At 35.8% G+C, this 18,699-nt stretch overlaps 1 protein-coding gene across 1 annotated transcript in view; it reads left to right on the plus strand.

The window, feature by feature from the left end:
• Positions 1 to 1,961: 1,961 nt before the first annotated feature.
• Positions 1,962 to 18,699, plus strand: part of tdrd12 (tudor domain containing 12) — a 64,866-nt gene continuing 48,128 nt past the window's right edge. The window contains exons 1-12 of the mRNA XM_051689337.1: positions 1,962 to 1,985; positions 2,741 to 2,905; positions 11,903 to 12,039; positions 13,432 to 13,551; positions 13,669 to 13,724; positions 13,980 to 14,065; positions 14,312 to 14,564; positions 14,864 to 14,964; positions 15,037 to 15,122; positions 15,616 to 15,664; positions 15,844 to 15,919; positions 16,514 to 16,577. Of these exons, the coding sequence (XP_051545297.1) occupies positions 1,962 to 1,985; positions 2,741 to 2,905; positions 11,903 to 12,039; positions 13,432 to 13,551; positions 13,669 to 13,724; positions 13,980 to 14,065; positions 14,312 to 14,564; positions 14,864 to 14,964; positions 15,037 to 15,122; positions 15,616 to 15,664; positions 15,844 to 15,919; positions 16,514 to 16,577 (1,217 nt within the window). The remainder of the gene's footprint in view (positions 1,986 to 2,740; positions 2,906 to 11,902; positions 12,040 to 13,431; positions 13,552 to 13,668; positions 13,725 to 13,979; positions 14,066 to 14,311; positions 14,565 to 14,863; positions 14,965 to 15,036; positions 15,123 to 15,615; positions 15,665 to 15,843; positions 15,920 to 16,513; positions 16,578 to 18,699) is intronic.

Here is an 18,699-nt window from a genome sequence, read left to right on the forward strand (position 1 = left end):
CACAGACACCTTCAGTGTGAGTTGGAGATGCATCCAGCTGCAGACTTGCATCAGGTTCAACTATTGGTGAGTTATGTGAGATAACATGTACACTACTGACCGAAGCAGATGCGGGGGAAAGATCAAGTAAGATCAATGACGTTCTGCACACGTCTTCTGTCGCAATGATTGCGACAATCATTTAAAATCTAGTCGCCATTGGCAACAGTCGGATGTGTGCTTTCGTATACGGTTTAGTCAGGGCTGTTTTTCAATTGTTTTCAAATGTAATTATGCTCTAGTTGGACCTCTTTAACAGCTGACAGCTTGTCAGTTAAAAAAGAACTTCAAAACGCATCTCGATACACCTGCATTCTGCTTGTTGCGTCTTGTGTTGTTTTAGCTCAAGTGTGCGTTCGGTTTCAAGACCATTATCAGAATGTATGATTCCCTTAAAAGAGTGAGATCTCCCATGGAAATGCAAGAAGATGCATTACTCACTGCTGGCAAATGTGGCAAAATATATTTGTGCATTTGCACAACAAGCACCGCGTCTGGAATGGTGGGGAATGAAGTGATCCCCCCCTCCAAGAGATCACAGCTCAAGTCTGAAAAGGTGGACATATTAGTCATTTTTTGCTAGTATGCTAGTAAATTTACAGAACTACTGTACATGTATCATCTTTGGACACACATTGCACGGAATGGGTCAAACCAAACTTTAACTCTTAACATGCAGTGAAACGATGCTGAACTTCTTTGCCACTATACCACTCAATCACTGTTGAGTAAAATCGGAAAATTTACCAGCCAATAATTTTTAGTCTCATATTGTGAAATTTGGTTGCATATGTGAGTGTTTTACTCACATTGTAGAGAGTTGCGCATATAGTAAAAGATCAGTCTTGGGATTTAAGAATCGATATCGAGATTGTTCAAATGAAGACTGTGATGCATCGGGGAAAACAGCATTTTTTTTTATCTAGTCCTACTATTGGTTAAGGTCAAAAAGCCACCTCAAAAGTGGGTGCTGACAGTGTTTCAGAAGAGTAATTCCATTCTCCACTTACTGCAAAGTCTCGTTCAGGCTCCATTCTGGTATGAAATGGCCACCTTTCATGATCCAATCAATTCCTGATGGATAAAATCAAGTCCTGTCACACATTTTTGTCTCATTGATTATTCCTTTCCTCAGAATACATTACATTATCAAAGTAAAAGGTTGCGATGCTACTTCATGTTGTTTTGAATGGGTGAAGTCTGTATACCAAAAGGAAACACTTTTTCCTATTCACCTGTAGAACCTGTTACCCACGTTCTGCTCATTGTGGCGTGGCGTGGCGTAATCAATGAGATCTATACATGTCTGTTCAGCTATATATACAAAATAAAAACTTTTAATATTTGCACCATTACTGGCACCAAATGGCATAAAAAAAATCGAATAACTTTTTCCAAACGGGTTTCCCAAACCGTGCTCCCATCTTCCATTTACCGTTTACACTCTTCAGGAAGTCAACCTTCGATTGGCTTACTTATAGTTGACTCTTCATAGAATTGGAATTTTCATTTCTTTAAGAATTATGTCTTGTAGGCTGATATGTGTTTTACATGTTGTGCAAATGCATATTTATGGTGGTATTTTGTATGGCGTTAGTTGTTTACTTGGATTGTTTTGGTGTGTCCCTGCGAAATATCACCATGGTAACAGTAGTTTTTGCCATGATACCATAATAGCAACAGCTATTGTTCCTCTGTAAAACCATAATACTTTATATAAATTAGGTATTTTAGTTTTTCTAACTGTCGTGGCTAATACCACATAACTTTTGGCAGAAACTATGCTTACCATAGTAAATTTTTGTAAAGGTGCTGTTAAATGTGCTGGTAAATCATTCATGTTGATGTGAAGGATGAGCATAATAAAGTGTTTTGCCTCATTTATGTGCTTTTTTGCAGGTTTCCAAGTGGAAATTGCTGAAATGTTAGAAATACAAATAATCAAGGTAGAGCACTTCATGACACGATCGATCATGTATCAGAATGAATATATAGCCTAATTCTGCATTGTAAATTATCAGAGTTACTGTGCATTTGTCATTTTCACACTTGATACTCGTTAAAATGCAGTAAAATTTCCGGATTACCTTTTCTGATAAATGTACTGTATCGTAACTAATATTCATGCATGCAGCAGCTTTCCATCTTGTATATGTATTGCTACCATTCACACTTCATAATCAAAATGTTGTTAAAACTCAGTGATTTGCTGGAAGTTTTTTTTTTTTTGTGCGGGCCTGGTTTGGCCAGTTGTTGAGATTTTTACTTCCTCTGCCAACATGTTCACTGGCCCCACCACAAAATGAAAGTTTTCTTCACAATTAAAAAATAAATAAAATACTATGTATTTAATTTGCAGTAATAGCTGGAAATTGTACAGCAATAGCTTCATCTGGGTTAGCTAGATGGATAACGTTACCTTAATTGCAAGTTTAAATCAGCAGAATTTGCAAAACACAATGTTCAATACACAGAAAGCCAAATATTAAAGTGTTCAAGGCATAAAAACAAAAGATTAGTGAGATTTAGTCTAATGAAAGTGACCAGTTTGGGCAAGTGTTGGTTTTATCAGCTGGCCTGCAACTCACACTGGCCCCAAGCCATCCTTATTGTTGAACACTACTCCGGCTTTCATAGATTCATAGGTGCCTATAGGTGCTTATGAAGGAAATTAAAGTATTCCATGTTGTTCCTCTGTCAGATTGAAGACCCAGGATGTCTGTGGGGTCGAGTTCTGAAAGGACCTAGTATTCAACCGGACAACCCAGAGGAATATGAAAACCTGACGGTTAAAATGAACCTTTTCTACCATGAGGTTGACCTGGACGTTCAAAAAATAAAACCAACTGAATTGAAGGAGGGGCTGGTATGTCATATGTCCATCCATGGCCTGAAATTCGGCAGGGGTGTTGTACACAAATTTGTATAATTTCTGCAAGTTCCACATTCATAATATGGGGAATTCCCAAACACATTTATTCACGTTAACATGTACAGAGTTAACGTGTACAAATCAAATCAATTTTAATAATCGTAATTTCAGAATCAGCTCAAGTAAATTTGTGATAATTGTCATCTCTGTCTCTCTTTCTGGTGTAGCTTTCTGTAGCAGCTCATTGGACGTGTTTTTTAGTCGAATCCCAAAAAAAAAAAAAAAAAAAAAAAAACCCGAGTAATCGATTACTCGTAAATTTAAATGTAAGTTAAAAATATCAAGTATGACAATTATATTTTGTTTTAAATGGTTTAAAAATAAGCTAACTTCAACAAGCTATGCTTTTCTTTTGGGGAAAAAAATGAAATGAACAATGTGAATTAACAACTTGTTAATTTTTTAATAAGCGTAAAAAACCTTTGCTCTCACCCGAAGCTTAGAAACATCTAAATCAATGCTGAAGGCATTAGGATAGTGCACATATATAAACTCTGAGTCTGCATAAAGGCAATCACATTGTGATCATTTCACATATTGTTATTCTGAAAAAACAAATGGTGAATGTTGGCTTTTTTAAAAAGCACTCTGTGTTCAGCTATTTAACGCACACACCGGTCTGATAAGCTTCCGAGTTTCTCGTACCGCTTCGCATTTCCTTTCCAACATAAAAGCAGATTCTCGTCCACTGGTTTGCATGACTCCAACAAGAACCGAATATCAATGGAGTAGAATTCGGTAAGGATCAAAATATTACATACTGACAGACACACCTGGCTGTGATTGAAAGCTCACAAAGATGCTCCATTTCTCCTCTCACACAATACCTTTGACAAGAAAGGCAGCAATAGCAAAAATGCTATCAGGACTACTTCGCTGTCTGGTGAAGAGAAGCGCTTAAAACAGACAACTTTTCATCCTGATGCACCTGTTGCATCACATCTCCATCTGACCTGTACAGGCATTTTCTTTGACTTGTGCACCAGTAAATGTACTAGTAATATTCCACATAATATAAACTATCATTTTAATTATTAGGGCTGTCGATTTAACATGTTTATTTATTAGATTTAGTTATTAAATTTTTATTACATTTTATTACATTTTTATGTAATAATGCACCTTGACGTGTATGTAAATTCTATAATAAAAGTAAGGATTTTCCTACCATATGAGCCGCAAGTTTGCGGAGAGATCTTCCCTTGTTCATTAAGTACGTTCGACGCTTGTAGCGGCGATATCAGCAAATGAAATCACCGTCTTCTACAATCTTGAAGTACATCTGATTTTACGAGCTGGATCCAGTGGCGGGCCATGCATTTTAAGTCCACGCCTTCAGTGTGATTCATGCCATTAAGAAAACACAGTTTCACAATGAATAAGACACCCTATGCCTTTGGGCATCATACATTATGTCGCAGCTAACTAATAATACCAATTGACATTTTAAAAACACGTCCACGCATGAAAGCCAGAACTTGAAACGACACTTAATGCTCAAGCAAGCCTAATTTTAACTGCAGCATTTTTGTGAGCAGTTTTGTGAAATGAACGTCTCCTGAACAGACATTCAAAAATCATAATTTTTCAAATGAATCTACCAAGGTCTGTAATACCTGGAAAAATATATCTAATAATTTTTGCTATTTAAATGTTGCTTGCAATAAATTTCGTTTTGTCAGGGTACACGGTTATGCTGGGTTCCATTCAAGTTGGATGTGGGATATTCCTACTTGATATCTGCGACCATAATTGCATTCCATTCCCTGATATTTGGAACGGCAAAGCTCCCGTTAGCTTAGCAGGGTTTTGACTCTCATTAGAGATGTCTCCTAGCAACCCAACTGTTAAACAATGGTGCAGCGCTAGCATTTGTGCTTCAGGTGTATGATTATTAAAAGAGATTATAATGTTTTATACATCTGTTTCTGCAGGCATTTGTTAAACAAGCTTTAATATCATGTAATGTGGAAACAAACTCATTTATCGATATTGCTTAATAAAGTGAATGTTTATCACTTTGTACATCTCCCTGAGTGTCAACATATTTGTGGAACATCATGCCCCTGCATCTCAGCGAAATCAGAGTTGAGAATTTCTGCACGAGCCTACAAGTTGTAATTCTGAATTAAAGATGCATTCCATTGCACTTTTCAGGAAGTTCTAAAATCCGACTTTCCGAGTTGAATGGAACGCAGCTCTACTTTTCAAAACTTGATCAGACACTGAATTCTCAAGCAGCCTATTTACACTTAGAAGACTCCTGATGTTGCTATAACAATGCAAAAAGCACTTACCAATTTATTTGAAGTGAAAATCAGTCCTCCTTTCCTGTTTAATTAATCAATCGCACGATCATGCAGAACATCTCGTGTTTGTAATTTCATAAGGATTTCTTTCTCAATGGCGATAGTGGCAGTAATGACAGTTGACTGGTCAGCAAGATCTCGTGCACTTCGCTTTCAAATTACGTTACTTAAAGCGTGATTGCTTCACTCAAGGCCAGCTAGAAGGCCTGGACCGGGACATATCCTAAAGATCACACCCACCAAGAACAAATAAATCAATCTGATTGGCTGATGAATCTGACAATCTGACTTTAGTTGCTCATTCATTTGCACTGTTGAGGGATTCTGTGGAAATTCTGAAGGCCTGACGGGGTGGAGCTCAAACTCATGCACTGCTTCGGGCATGCGATTTGTGAAACAGCTGTCACACTTTGCTTGCAAGCATCAATTAATAAATTCTGACTGGACAAACTTTTTGTTTTCCTCTATTTGTTTGTAGATTTATTAAGAATGGAAAGCGATTAAAAATACATAGGCAAAAAGGTGGAGAATGAAAGGATGAAAAATATTATTTGGCATGTTAGGCCAGCAGAGAAGGCTTTGCTGGCCCTGAGAAATCGCCACTGGCTGCGTCAATAGTGAGAATGAGAGTGAGAACTGCTCACTGAGGATGCACAACAGGTTGGCAGAACATATGGCAGCTGCAGAGTACAGATTAAAAAAGAATGAAGAAATAAATGATAAATCTGTTAATTTGAAAATAAAAATGTGAATAAATAAACCAAGTTATAAATGGACAAATAAATAGATGCATTTAAATGTTACTGTAATTCGTTAAAAAATTTAATTATATTTAACAACTAAATTGTGCATTAATAAATCGTGTATTTAATTAATGTTTAAAATGCAATTAAATACCATTTAAATTGCATTTAAAAAAAGCTTTTGGCAGTTGCTTTTCTTCAATCATTTGCCAGTTGCTTTTTCTCATCTATTTGCCAATGGCTTTTACTTTGGCTTTTCTTTTTAGTTTTACTTTGGCTTTTCTTTATCCATTTGACAATCAAGTTAAAAAATGCCGTTGGACAGTTGACACACGAGAGCAACCAATGAACTTTCGACTCAGTTTTAAGACACATTCCCTCTCCCACGTCCCACTCGAAGGAGATGTAAGATGGTCTGTCATTGGACGGCTTTTGATAGAGGTTTACGGTCTATGAAGCCCACGCAAATGAAATGGACATGAGGTGTATCAGAAGTTAATGGTCACTTGTCGCTGCTGCAGTTAAATGCCGAGCGCAGCCCTCCCCGAATGTGCACAGTGGTACGTGTCCAGGAAGGGAGCTGGTAACCGCGACGCCTTCAACAGGACCGATCTGTGCCACAGACTGAAAGCATGCGGCCACCATGCTCGTGCTCCAACGGCGTGAGGTACCGCTGAGCTGTAGTGGGCTTTTTCAAACATTGAGATTCCCTACTTTTATTGGATACTTTAGAAACACCCATTCTGGTTTGGAAACGCCCATTAATTGCTACATTGATATTACCTACTTTCATTGGATAGTTCAGAAACGCCCATCCCAGTTTGAAAAAACTGATTGGAAAATGCCCATTATTGTTCTGCAGAGACCTATATTTGGTGGGATGTGGGAGAGGGGGTGTGTGTTATAACTGAGTCAAAAGTTTATTGGTTGCTCCCACATGTCAACTGTCCTATAGCATTTTTAAACTCGATTGTCAAATGGATAAAGAAAAGCTAAAGTAAAATGTAAAAAAGTAAAAGCCATTGGCAAATAGACTAAGAAAAAAAACTGGCAAAATAATGAAGAAAAGCAATTGCCAAATGCTTTTTAAAACACAAATTAAAAGGTTGTTCAATGATATGAGAATCAAACAAACAATATATTCTGTTCTTAAGCCACTTTTTGTATTGTCAAATCAATGCTTAATTAATCTGCCACAATAATGCAATTTATTTCAAACTTCATTATTATATGCCCTACATATTATATTTATAAATATTTCAATTATTATGCATTATTTATATGAATCATCTGTTTTGGGGGCCTTTCTCAGCAAATAATGATGTATGTGATATTAATTAATCGTCATGCCATGTAATTAATGTTATTAAAATTGACAGCCCTATTAATATACATAATTTTAAAAATGTCATCTTATCCATCTTTAAAATGCATATCTTTTTTCAATAAACATCATAACTGATTATGCAAGGTCACTTCTTTCAGGATTTCATGTGCTAATTTTCTGTGCATTTTGTCAACTTTAAACTGGTGAGCATTGACAGAATTTTCTTGTCAAAAAATGCATGTCTTGCTGGAAAACAAGTGACTGAAGAGAGGGGCTATAATGTAGGCTGTACACTTAAAATTAGGGATGCACAATATATATCGGCGACCGATAACCGGGGAAATAAAAATATTATCACGCCGATAATGGCATTACCACCAATAATTTGTTACAGTTTATTTTAGGGGTGCACCGATCGATCGCCACCAAACCAAATCGGCCGATATTTGTCTTAAATCTGTGATCGGCTGATCGTGCCTAGAATCAGGGCCGATCTTTTTTGCAGCATGCAGGGAATCACCCATACACTGTGAATTTAAACTTTCAGACATGATGTAATTCACATGCCATTTTGTTTTTAAAAAAATGTAAGAATTACACATGTATGAATATTAAGTTGCCCATTTTCTAGAGTCATTACAGTAGTTATTCTGACTCACTGCACAGTGAGCAGGAAGAGGATAAAGAGGCTGCTAATGGGTATAAAAACAAATTAAACTACAAATAATTATGCATATACAAATCTGAGTATACGTGATGTAGCACGAGTTGTGACAATCAGACGTGTGGAGCGATAGAGACTGTTTGAGCAATCATGAGCGCTTTAGCTTCTCCCTTCAACATGAGCGCTGTCTGTGTCAATCAAAAATGCACATTCTCCAGGTGCTGTCAATATCTCATCAGTCACTCATCTCAGCGCTATTCTGTGAGGATCCCAATTTAAATCAGATTAATGTTGGTCACAATACCGCTAATAACATATGACTGTCTAACCTTCAATAAAGGCTCCGTGTCTTCATGCATTTGCTTAATAATTAGTGATTTGTGTTACAACAAGACGCCAAAAACAGTAAACAAATCATAGATATTAATGATTTCTCACTGGAGCAGTTTTAGAGCTTGTAATGTACATTTCTTATTTTTGAAAGTATCTCTCTGTGTGTGATGCTCTCATGGTTTTTGGTTGCCAGTATGTCACAATGACCTTTTAATATTGGCAACAGAACTATTAATAACTGTTTTCAATACAAATAAATGTTAGCAGTTCACAATTAATGTAATTTTAATTGAATTTTGGTAACACTTAATACAAATGTTTCATTTCTTTAACATTAGTTAATGCATTAGGTGTCATGAACAAACAATGAATAATATATTTTTACAGCATTATTTAATCATAATGTTAGTAATAAAAATACAGTTATTCATTGTTCGTTCTTAGTGCATTAATGTGCATTAACTAATACAACTTTTGATTTTAAAAATGTATTGGTATATGCTGTAACCAGGGTTGGGAGGGTTACTTTTGAAATGTATTCCACTACAGATTACAGAATACATGCTGTAAAATGTAATTTGTAACGTATTCCGTTAGATTACTCAAGGTCCATCACGTATTCTAAATACTTTGGATTACTTCTTCAGCACTGGTAGATTTTTTTTCACTTGTTTTGACTATAAAAACTCTGCCAGTACAGTAAGACAAAATACACATGTTAAAAATACATTCTCTGAAAAACCTAAATATCTTATGCAGTGTTGTTTCTAAAACAAGATTGAACAACTGATCTTGTTTTAAGGATTTTTAGATATTTTTACAGGAAAAAAAATACAAAAATGATTATCAAGAATATGATTTTTGCCCTAATATCAAAGGTCTTACTAGAAAAAAGAAATTAAGATCCAATGTGAATTTTCCTGATAAAAAAATCTGATCGTTCCTGGTAACGTGCATGTAAAATGGCTAGAAATAGCATTTTAGCTTAGCGTAAAGCTGACAGTTTACACAAGGTTTATTTCTATTTCTTCTGCTCCAAACTTACTTCAAACTTATTCTCTGTCTGCTCATATGAATGTAACACATCATAAGAAAGTGTTTCACCGCTGTTCAAATGCACTTTGGATCGCATCATTTATATGTATAAATGTTTTCCATCTGAAAGGACTAAATATTAAAAGAAACAAATGACAATAAAATGCAAAGTAATCTCTTTAGTAATCAAAATACTTTTTGAATGTAACTGTATTCTAAATACCAATGGTTTAAATTGTAACTGTAGTGGAATACAGTTACTTATATTTTGTATTTTAAATACGTAATCCCGTTACATGTATTCAGTTACTCCCCAACACTGGTTGTATCTAATATTCATTAGTTCATGTTAACTACAGTAATGTTTTTTACTAATGTTAACAAATGGAACCTTTTTGTAAAGTGTTACTGTAATTTTATTGTGTGGCATAAAAATATAACTGCAGCAAATAACTTCCAAAGTGTGGCAAAGGGCACTTTAAGAAAAAATCTGTATCGTCCGATCTTAAGTGTTAAAAAATCGGAGATCGTTATCTGCCTCAAATTTCCTGACCGGTGCACCACTAGTTTATTTACTTACGGCTGAGAATTAAAACAAGTCCAAACACAACCTAATGTGGTACATACATCTTGAAATAATTCACAGAGTGACTCGAGATTAGGGCTGTCATGATTATGAAATTTGGCTGACAATTAATTGTTAAACAAATAATTGCGATTATGACGATTAATTGTCTGTTTTAGGGCTTTGGCGATTGTCTCTTTAAGGGCTTTCACGATTGTCATAAATTGTCATATTTCTTAATGTGTGCTTTTTGATTGTGTGCTTCATACACTGGCATTTTTACATATTTAACTGGAAATTGATAAATCAAATAATAAAATAGATTTATCTGATTTCCTTTTAAGGCTTTAAAAACTTATGAATAACATGAAAAATAATATTTTAAATATCAAAATATTACTAAATACTTCAAATATATCTCTTTTTGGTCAACTTTAGTTTTGGTCAGTTTTACAGTGACATTGGTTTTTGAACTCGTATATTTTGCAATATATTTTTTTTTACAAAAAATGCATAATGTTTATATTTATAATATTTTATTATAATATGCAATAGTAAAATATTTCTGTCCTAATTTCTTCACTTTCACGTTATTTTAATGCTCTGATTAAACCCACAAGCCCTTATTTGCCATGAAGCAAAACCATCTCATCATTTCATCACTCCACAGAATAGAGTAAGCTTGCTTCATCTCCTTTGTGTCACTGCGTGTATGAACCAATAGCCTAACATTTGCCATTACACGATACAAATCGGAGCGCTTTGCATTAACTATCACATTTTATACTTGTTTATATTTTCGTGGGAGTTTGGCTCGAGTGTCTGCTGACAGCGCACGCATCAGAGCGCTTCACACGCTCTTCCGGACAGGACCTGGTTGACGTTCGTGGACGGTGTGACTCAGTGACGCTCGGACTCCCGAGTTAAACTGAATGACACCCAACAAGCCGTTCATGGCATTTATACAGTATATTCGCTTAAAATTCCCTGGTTTGGGCATTAAAATGTGATTGGAATTAGAATGCCCAATAATCGCGGTTATCTAAAATAACCGCAGTTAGATCAAATAACCACGAGCAGATGGTTATTAAAAAATTGCGACAGGCCTACTCGAGATGGATAAAAACACTAGTTTGTGAGTGAAACAAATGTGTTGTGTTATATTTAACGAGTTGAGACTTTTCTAATGTTATGACTCATGACTATTCGATCTCTGTTACCTATTCCCATTTTGGTTGTTCACATTTCATAAGTTATATAGTGGAACTGTTACAAATGAGCTCTGTAACAAGTGCCTGTGAATGAGACATGCATAAGCACAATGTCACACATACATAACATACACAAACCACCACTGCACTTGCGGTCTGGCTGTTAGAATAAATTTTACACCATGTATACAGAGATTATGTTTAGTATTGTGTGTTTTGTTGTTTAATGTTCATTACATTCTGTTTATCGCTTCATTTTAGTTTAATGCATTATTACATCTGTTAGATCGTTATTCTCTCTCTGTTAGCGAGTCATCAGGATTACCGTAAAACTCATATAAATGGGCACCAAATAATTTATGCAAGTGTATTGTCATTTATTTGTCATTCAAATCAGCATACATCTGTAATAAAGGCACATTTATGGTTCATGTTACATCTGCCAAACATTAAATAGCCAAAGTCCAAATTCCAAGCTTTTAAACTAAACACATTTTTCAAATGAGAAGCTTTTAATTAGCTAACAATTCAAGGTTAAATAATTATTATAAAGTATTTTATCAGCCAAAATGAGCTTTAAATTATCAGGATCTGGTCCTGATCATCTGACATTAGAAATGTGTACATATTGGAATTAAATGTGCGAACTGTGTTTGAAATTATGGCTTTATTTTGACTCCAAGTGTTATGAGCTGGTAAGTGATGCCATTTTATGAGAATGTATTTTTTTGTGTACTATGGCAGGTGTGTGTGGTGTTCAGTCCGGATCTGAAAAGTTGGTGTCGGGCTGTGGTGGAGTCTGTCTTTCAGGGGACAGCCGGCGGTCAGGCCTTGTGCCTCTTAGTCGACCATGGAGATCGCATCATCACCAGGGCAGAGGAGTATGCAACATTTTGTCGTTTTCTTGTATTTACTAACCATTAAGCACAGTTAAACCTAACAGTTATCATTACTGTGATGCAAAAAAACAATATGTTTTAAACGGTTTTAATTGTGTGAATTATTTCTACATCATGGTTAGGGCTGGGTATTGATACCAATTTCCCGATTCTATTTGATTCTGATTCACAAGCTCTTGATTCTATTTCAATATCGACTCATGGGTATATTTCAGTTATAATGCCTTTGTTATAATGGGATTGTGAAACTCATTTGAATGCGGTACAGAATTGTCTGTTGCAAAACTCCAAATGTATCAGTGATGAAAATACTTTAAAACAAACAGCCCCCACATTATAAACCACACTAACAAAGAAAACAGGAGAAAACATAAATTAGAAGGCTTTTCTCACATTACATCACTTACAAACATTACCATGGATTTACTGTAATAATACTTAACTGTTTTAACTATGGTAGTGGTTAGTAACCATGGTCTTATTGCAAATAATGTTAAAACTATGGATATTATGGAAGAGCTATGGTACATTTTCATAATTATTATGGACCAAGCAATCAGTTTTCCATCTGTATAAAATCTGTTCTCTTGTAATGCTCTCTGATTGTAGGAAAATGTAAGTTTTTGTTTGCCTTCAGAAATTCCAAGAGATGACTGTGGTTTAATCAGTAGGAGCCTGATGAAAGGAATCTGTAAAGGAGACCCAACTTAGTCACACTGTCAGAATATTTTAATTTAGCCCTATAACAACTGACAGTAAAGAACAGAAATGGTATTAAGAGACATTATTCATTGACAAATCGGTTGTATCTCATCTTTGGACACACATTACACAGAATAACTTTTACTTCCAACACCCAGTGAAAGTGCTTTGCTGCTGTATACTTCACCACTATACTACACAATCACTAGTGAGTGAAATCTGAACATTTACCAGCCAGTTGCCAAAAATATACATTTTTAGTCAAATAGCGTGAAATTTGGTTGCAAATGCGAGCGATTTCCTTTTATTTTAGAGGGTTGCGCATAGAGTAAAAGATCTATCTTGGGATTGGGAAGAATCAAGATTGTTTAAATGAAGAACGCAATGCATCAGAAAATCTATATTTTTACCCGCCCGTAATCATGGTAGTATTTCTTTGTACTGCCTTTATGCTGATTTAAAAGGAAAAAAAAAACATTGAATTGAATTAATTTATCTTACTGTAGTGTAATTGTCTTGAAAATATCTTCATAATGTAAAAAATCTTAATTGTCCTGAAAATAGGTTTAATTGTATTTTTTGAAAATACAACCTTTTTTTCTTTAGATTTTGGGGTGAAATGTGGCATAGAAATGTTTTCATGAGATTCACCCAAAAGTATTTTGTTCTCAGTGTAAGGACTCCTCTTGAGAAGTTCCTGCAGCTTCCCTTCAGAGTGAGACGCTTTAAACTGTCTGGAATACGTCCAGTGACACTACAGTTATCCATCTCCAATGAGATGGCTAAGCTTGTGTAAGTGAACCCTGAATGCTCCTCAAGAAACCCCTCTGGCACAGCCAGAATTCCTTAACACTTCCTTTGTATTGCATTTATAATTTTGAGGCAGATTTTTGTTTGTCTTGATCTTAGTCCATCTTCAACATGGGACAGCTCTGCCACAAAATACCTGCACAACCTTTTACAAGGTATGAGCGTGTTATAGTAGTTCAAGCAGTAATAGTGTCTAGTGCTGGGTGATGTATATCTATTGAATATTAAAAATATTGTGATGATTTTTATAATAACAACATTGATCTAAATGAAAAAAAAATTACCCTTTTAAACCATTTCAGAGCTAATGAATAATGTCAAAAGACTGAAAAATATCTGTGTGGCTTAGCCCTATTTGTGACCCATTTGTACAGTGAGCATTGTGTGATGTAGATCTTCTCTGTTTGTAGTGTCCACGCTTGTTGAAGCTGTTCTATGTGAAACGCATGCAGGCTGTTCTTCCATTGAACTTTACTTGACCATTAAAAACACAAAGGTAAAATCTGTACTTCTGCAGAGCACACAAGAACCTGACATGTCTTGTCCTAACTAGACGGGATGCCAAGAGTGACATTTCGTTTAAGTAATTTTCTTGTTCTCACTGAAAGCAAAATGACCCAGTCAATCAGAACATGTTGTTTACTCTAGAGTTATATGGTGTAAGATTATGAACAAAAGAGATTTCACTGTGGACAGGAGCTGTTTTAGACAGGTGCTCAGTCAAACCGCTGTTGTTCTGCAGATCTGTGTGAACCACGAGCTGGTGGTCAAGAAGTTCGCCTGTTTCATGAGTGAGAAGTCCAGTGCTGGAGAAGGGAGCATGAGTGGAGATCACTTTCCTGTCAGTCTGGCATGGGACATCTATTCCAGCCCTTATCAGCTCTTAGAGATGAATGGCTGCTGTCCAGTCAAAGCTCCTCCTCCAGATATCCTCATCAGGAAAGAGTGGAAAGATGAGCCACAGACTCGAGACGATCTTAAAGACAGTCTTAAAGGTGATGTTTGTATTTTTTTTAAATGTTAAAATGCTTACTCCTAATTCAGCTTATTGTGCAAGTATAAGTCATTCGTAGATTGATTCCCCTGAGAAGTCTAAACACTGGCTTTGTGGCACTTTAAAACATTTAGTTTGAGCATCCTGAATAGACCAATGGAGATGGGCAGAGCGGTCTGAAAACCTGAAAAAAAGTTATTTTTGGAGTTCTGTTTGAAGCGAGTTCTATAGTTAATGTTAACTGATGCGCTGTTTTATTATTTAAATTATTTTATTATTTGTATCTTATTTCACCTTTAGAAATGGTGCAGCAGAAACCACAAGTGTCAGCGGAAACACACAAGCCATCTCAAGTTAAATCTCAAGTCCCTAAACTGACATGCAATTCTGGAACATATACTGTAAGTATCAGTTATTAATGCTATGGGAGTGTGAGTTTGCTTGTTTAACTGTTTTACTGTCATTTGATTCAGATTGGTAGAGGATGGCGTATAAGAGCAGAGGCCACTGACATCTTTACAGATGAATCATTCTCTCAGACTGACGCCAACAATTCTCAGTATGATTTCTATATTTCTTTTCTGAGCTAATAGCTCATATTTCATGTGATTGACATCTGACTTCTCAGTAACACTTAAATGTAGTCATTTTCTGAAAATATGAATGTTTTTAAATTACATTCTGCCAATTTTTGTTAAATAATTAAGCTATATCCAGGGCTCAACAATAAGGTTTTTCTAAATTTTCCATTACATTTTTTGTAGTTAATTTACTGTAAGTTGTACACGCTAACTTTAGTTAATGCAGTATGAACTAACATGTTACAATGAACAATTGTATTTTTTATAAACTAACATGAACCTAGATTAATAAATACTGTAATGTATATATCGGGGTCGGATCTAGGGTGTTGCTGGGTTTGGCCTCTGACAATTGGCCTGTAGCGCTCTCGACTCACCCGCTGAACATGGGTCCATCTTTATTGTTGAGCCCTAATATAAAAATTTAATCTAGGGGTCATGTAGGCAAAGTTATTTTTCTTTTTTCCCAAGGTATATGAAGTTTCTTAATACCGTTTCACATTCAAAACGGATTCCAAAAGTAAGCAATGATGCATTCATCAACCCAGTTTATGGTCTCGCATGTGTTTCATATGTAATAATATTTGAGAATCTTATGAGTGAATAAAGATAAGACGAACTGCAGTGGCATGCTATAAGATATATGTGAGCATACTCATGTATGATGAAACGTATTTGCTGACTTGCTCATGTTTTCAGTCTGATAAAGAGAGGCAGACCAGTACTGATCAAACAGAGAGTAAAAACAGCATCACTTCAACACCAGACTCGGAGAGTCCAGCAGCATGGTAGGACTAATCACACTTACTTGTTTAGGTATTGACATGGCATGATTTTAAACACAGATGTAGTTCAGACATGACAACTATTTGAATAAATTTTGTTGTTATAATGGATATGATAACTTCTGCTAGACATGCACAGACACGCTGTGTTGAGCATGTAAGATGTACTACTTCTGTACAACTAGACATGTATAAAATCTCTTTGAAGCAGATCTAGACAAGTGATGGAAAACTCTTGTAGATTGTGGCTTTGAAACCGGCTTACCCACGAACAACTGAGGCAATTTTAATGTTAAACAACTTACTCCCTCTTTGATTGGCTAACATATTACATGTCAAAGGACCTATCAGCTTGCTCCATGTTTCATGACTGAGCTTAAAATAATTTAAGTATTTTAAAGAAAAACTGATCTGATCTGTCCAACTGAAACAAAAGCCAGAGGACTGTAAAGAACAAGGTGGAACTGATATGAGGTTGTGAACTGCATAAGTATCCTCAAGATTGAACTGCAAGTGTGTAAACCTCTACGTATTGCTTGTGAAATTATGATGTGTGTATCTTTGTAGTGTGAGTGGCTCCTCAGAGAATCAGGAAGCAGCAGCTCTCTCAGAAGAGCCCAGTCTTGAAGATCAGATCGCCTGTTCAAGGTGAGTCTTCTAGTACTCGCCTAGTCCAATGTAGTAAGTCTTTGGACTATGACCATAAAGTCAGTTCGTATTTTATGTGATGTTTAAGGACTGGAAAATCTGAAAACAATGATACCGCAATAATAGCAGCATGCAACAAAGTGGTAACATACACGAATAAGGGTGCAGCTGTCTCCTTGTACATTGTAGAAAAAAAAACAGTAGTAAAAAATGTAGTAAAAGAGACTTTGTGTCTGGAATTTGTCAAACTCGAAAACAAAGCTGAGTGTACAGTTGTACATCTTGTATACTTTCTCAAGTCTCAAACTCAACTCCTAAGTATCTTTTAAAGATTCAGTGCCATAAACCTAATTAAAATAATAGTTTACACAAAAATGATTATTCTCTTTTAATTTACTCACCCTTTTGCCATCTCAAACAGGGGTTGTGTTAACCAAAAATTGTCCGTTATTTATTTAATTGTTTTTGAAGAACAGTTTCAAATGCTGTCCGTCATTTTTTTTTTTTTTTACCAACTGCATCAGTTTTAACTACACTCTCTTTCACACTCCAGCTGTGTGTGTGTGCACGTGTGTGCCCTGTTCATTCCCTGGTATTAAGATGCTTTTCGGGCAATCCGATTACCAGTAGACAAGCACCATTGCCATACCTATGGGTCTACCACTTGTGTTGAGATTTTGAGTGGAGGGTCTCTGATTACATGACTACATAAATCGATCATTATGTCAGTGTGGCACAAATAAAAGTTCTGTGAACTTGTGTATATATGTATGTGCTTTATCAAATTTTCATGTGCTTTATCAAATTTTCCAATCGGACAGTTATTTCCTTTTTAAAGCCACACTTACCAGCAAAGTTTAAAAATCTTGTTTTAGAGCAGCGGTTGATTGACAGGTAGAACTTTCACCACACTCGCTTGGAGTCCAAATGTACAGGGATGTGATTCCTCCGGATTAATCTGGAATTCTGTGTTTTTTTTTTTTTTTTTTTTTTTTTTTTTAATCTGACTCAGGTGAATTGTGTAAATCTATTAAAAAAATAAATGGGAGGGAGGGTGTTAGAGGTTACTATTTGATCGGGGGATAATATCTTATAGACAATGTCCTGTCTGGTGCATTCTCGAAAAGCATTGTTCACCCAAACATGTGTCATTCAACCTTCCCTTGGAACAACTTAACTCACTCAAACTTCACTGCTGCTTCCGTCATGCACATACTTTGTTGATAAGGCGTGAGACTGAGGCTCCTGATTTTCACTATCAGAACTTCATTCAGCTAAGACAGGTTTACTTTAATTCAAAAGAGAAATTAAATCGTTCGATATAAAACGGTTTGAACCGTTGCCACAGTTGCTGACAGGTATTGTTAAAGGGGAATTCCAGCATTACTGATGTGATGTTTGCAGTGAAATTGTGAAATTTAGCTTCACATATAAAGTACTCATTGGCAATAAATCTAACCATTTGTATGTATAATCATAAAACCCTGCAAGTACAGTCCAGACATTAGAACATTTTTAGGCTTGACAAGTTTTTCCCCCTTTTAGATCAGGAAATTACTTGGTTTACGGATGTGATAAAAATGGACATACATTTTTTGGGAGACCACTCTCTGTAAAATCTGTGAATTAGTGATGGCCGAAACGAAGCTTTCCGAAACTTCGAGTCAGTTGAACCAATTGATTTGGAAAATGATTCACTGTTTCAAAGCGCTCAACACCGCATGCTGAGGACATCTCCTTGTCACAGGCGTGTAAATGCAGTGGAAAGACTACTAATGACACAATGCTTTGTCAATTATTTACTGACTGCCCTGTATTTGTCATATTTTTCATGTTTGTCTACAATATCTTGGAATAAGCAGATCTGAATATTTGGAGAATATGTAGGTTCATATGCAAGTTGGCCTTTTTATGATTACCGTATTTTCCAGAATATAAGTCGCATTTTGTTTTCATCATTTAAAAAGGTCTGGCGACTTAGTCCGAAGCGACTTACGTACATAATTTATACGTAACTGATATTGGCTGGTGAGAAACATGCACCAAAACAGATGAAATCATCAGTCATAGTGATGGTAGAAGTGTTTTGAAGTTGCCAATTAAGAATATTTTGCCTTTACAA

Source organism: Myxocyprinus asiaticus, chromosome 46 (genome assembly GCF_019703515.2).
Source record: "Myxocyprinus asiaticus isolate MX2 ecotype Aquarium Trade chromosome 46, UBuf_Myxa_2, whole genome shotgun sequence".
In the NCBI taxonomy this organism is placed as follows: Eukaryota; Metazoa; Chordata; class Actinopteri; order Cypriniformes; family Catostomidae; genus Myxocyprinus; species Myxocyprinus asiaticus.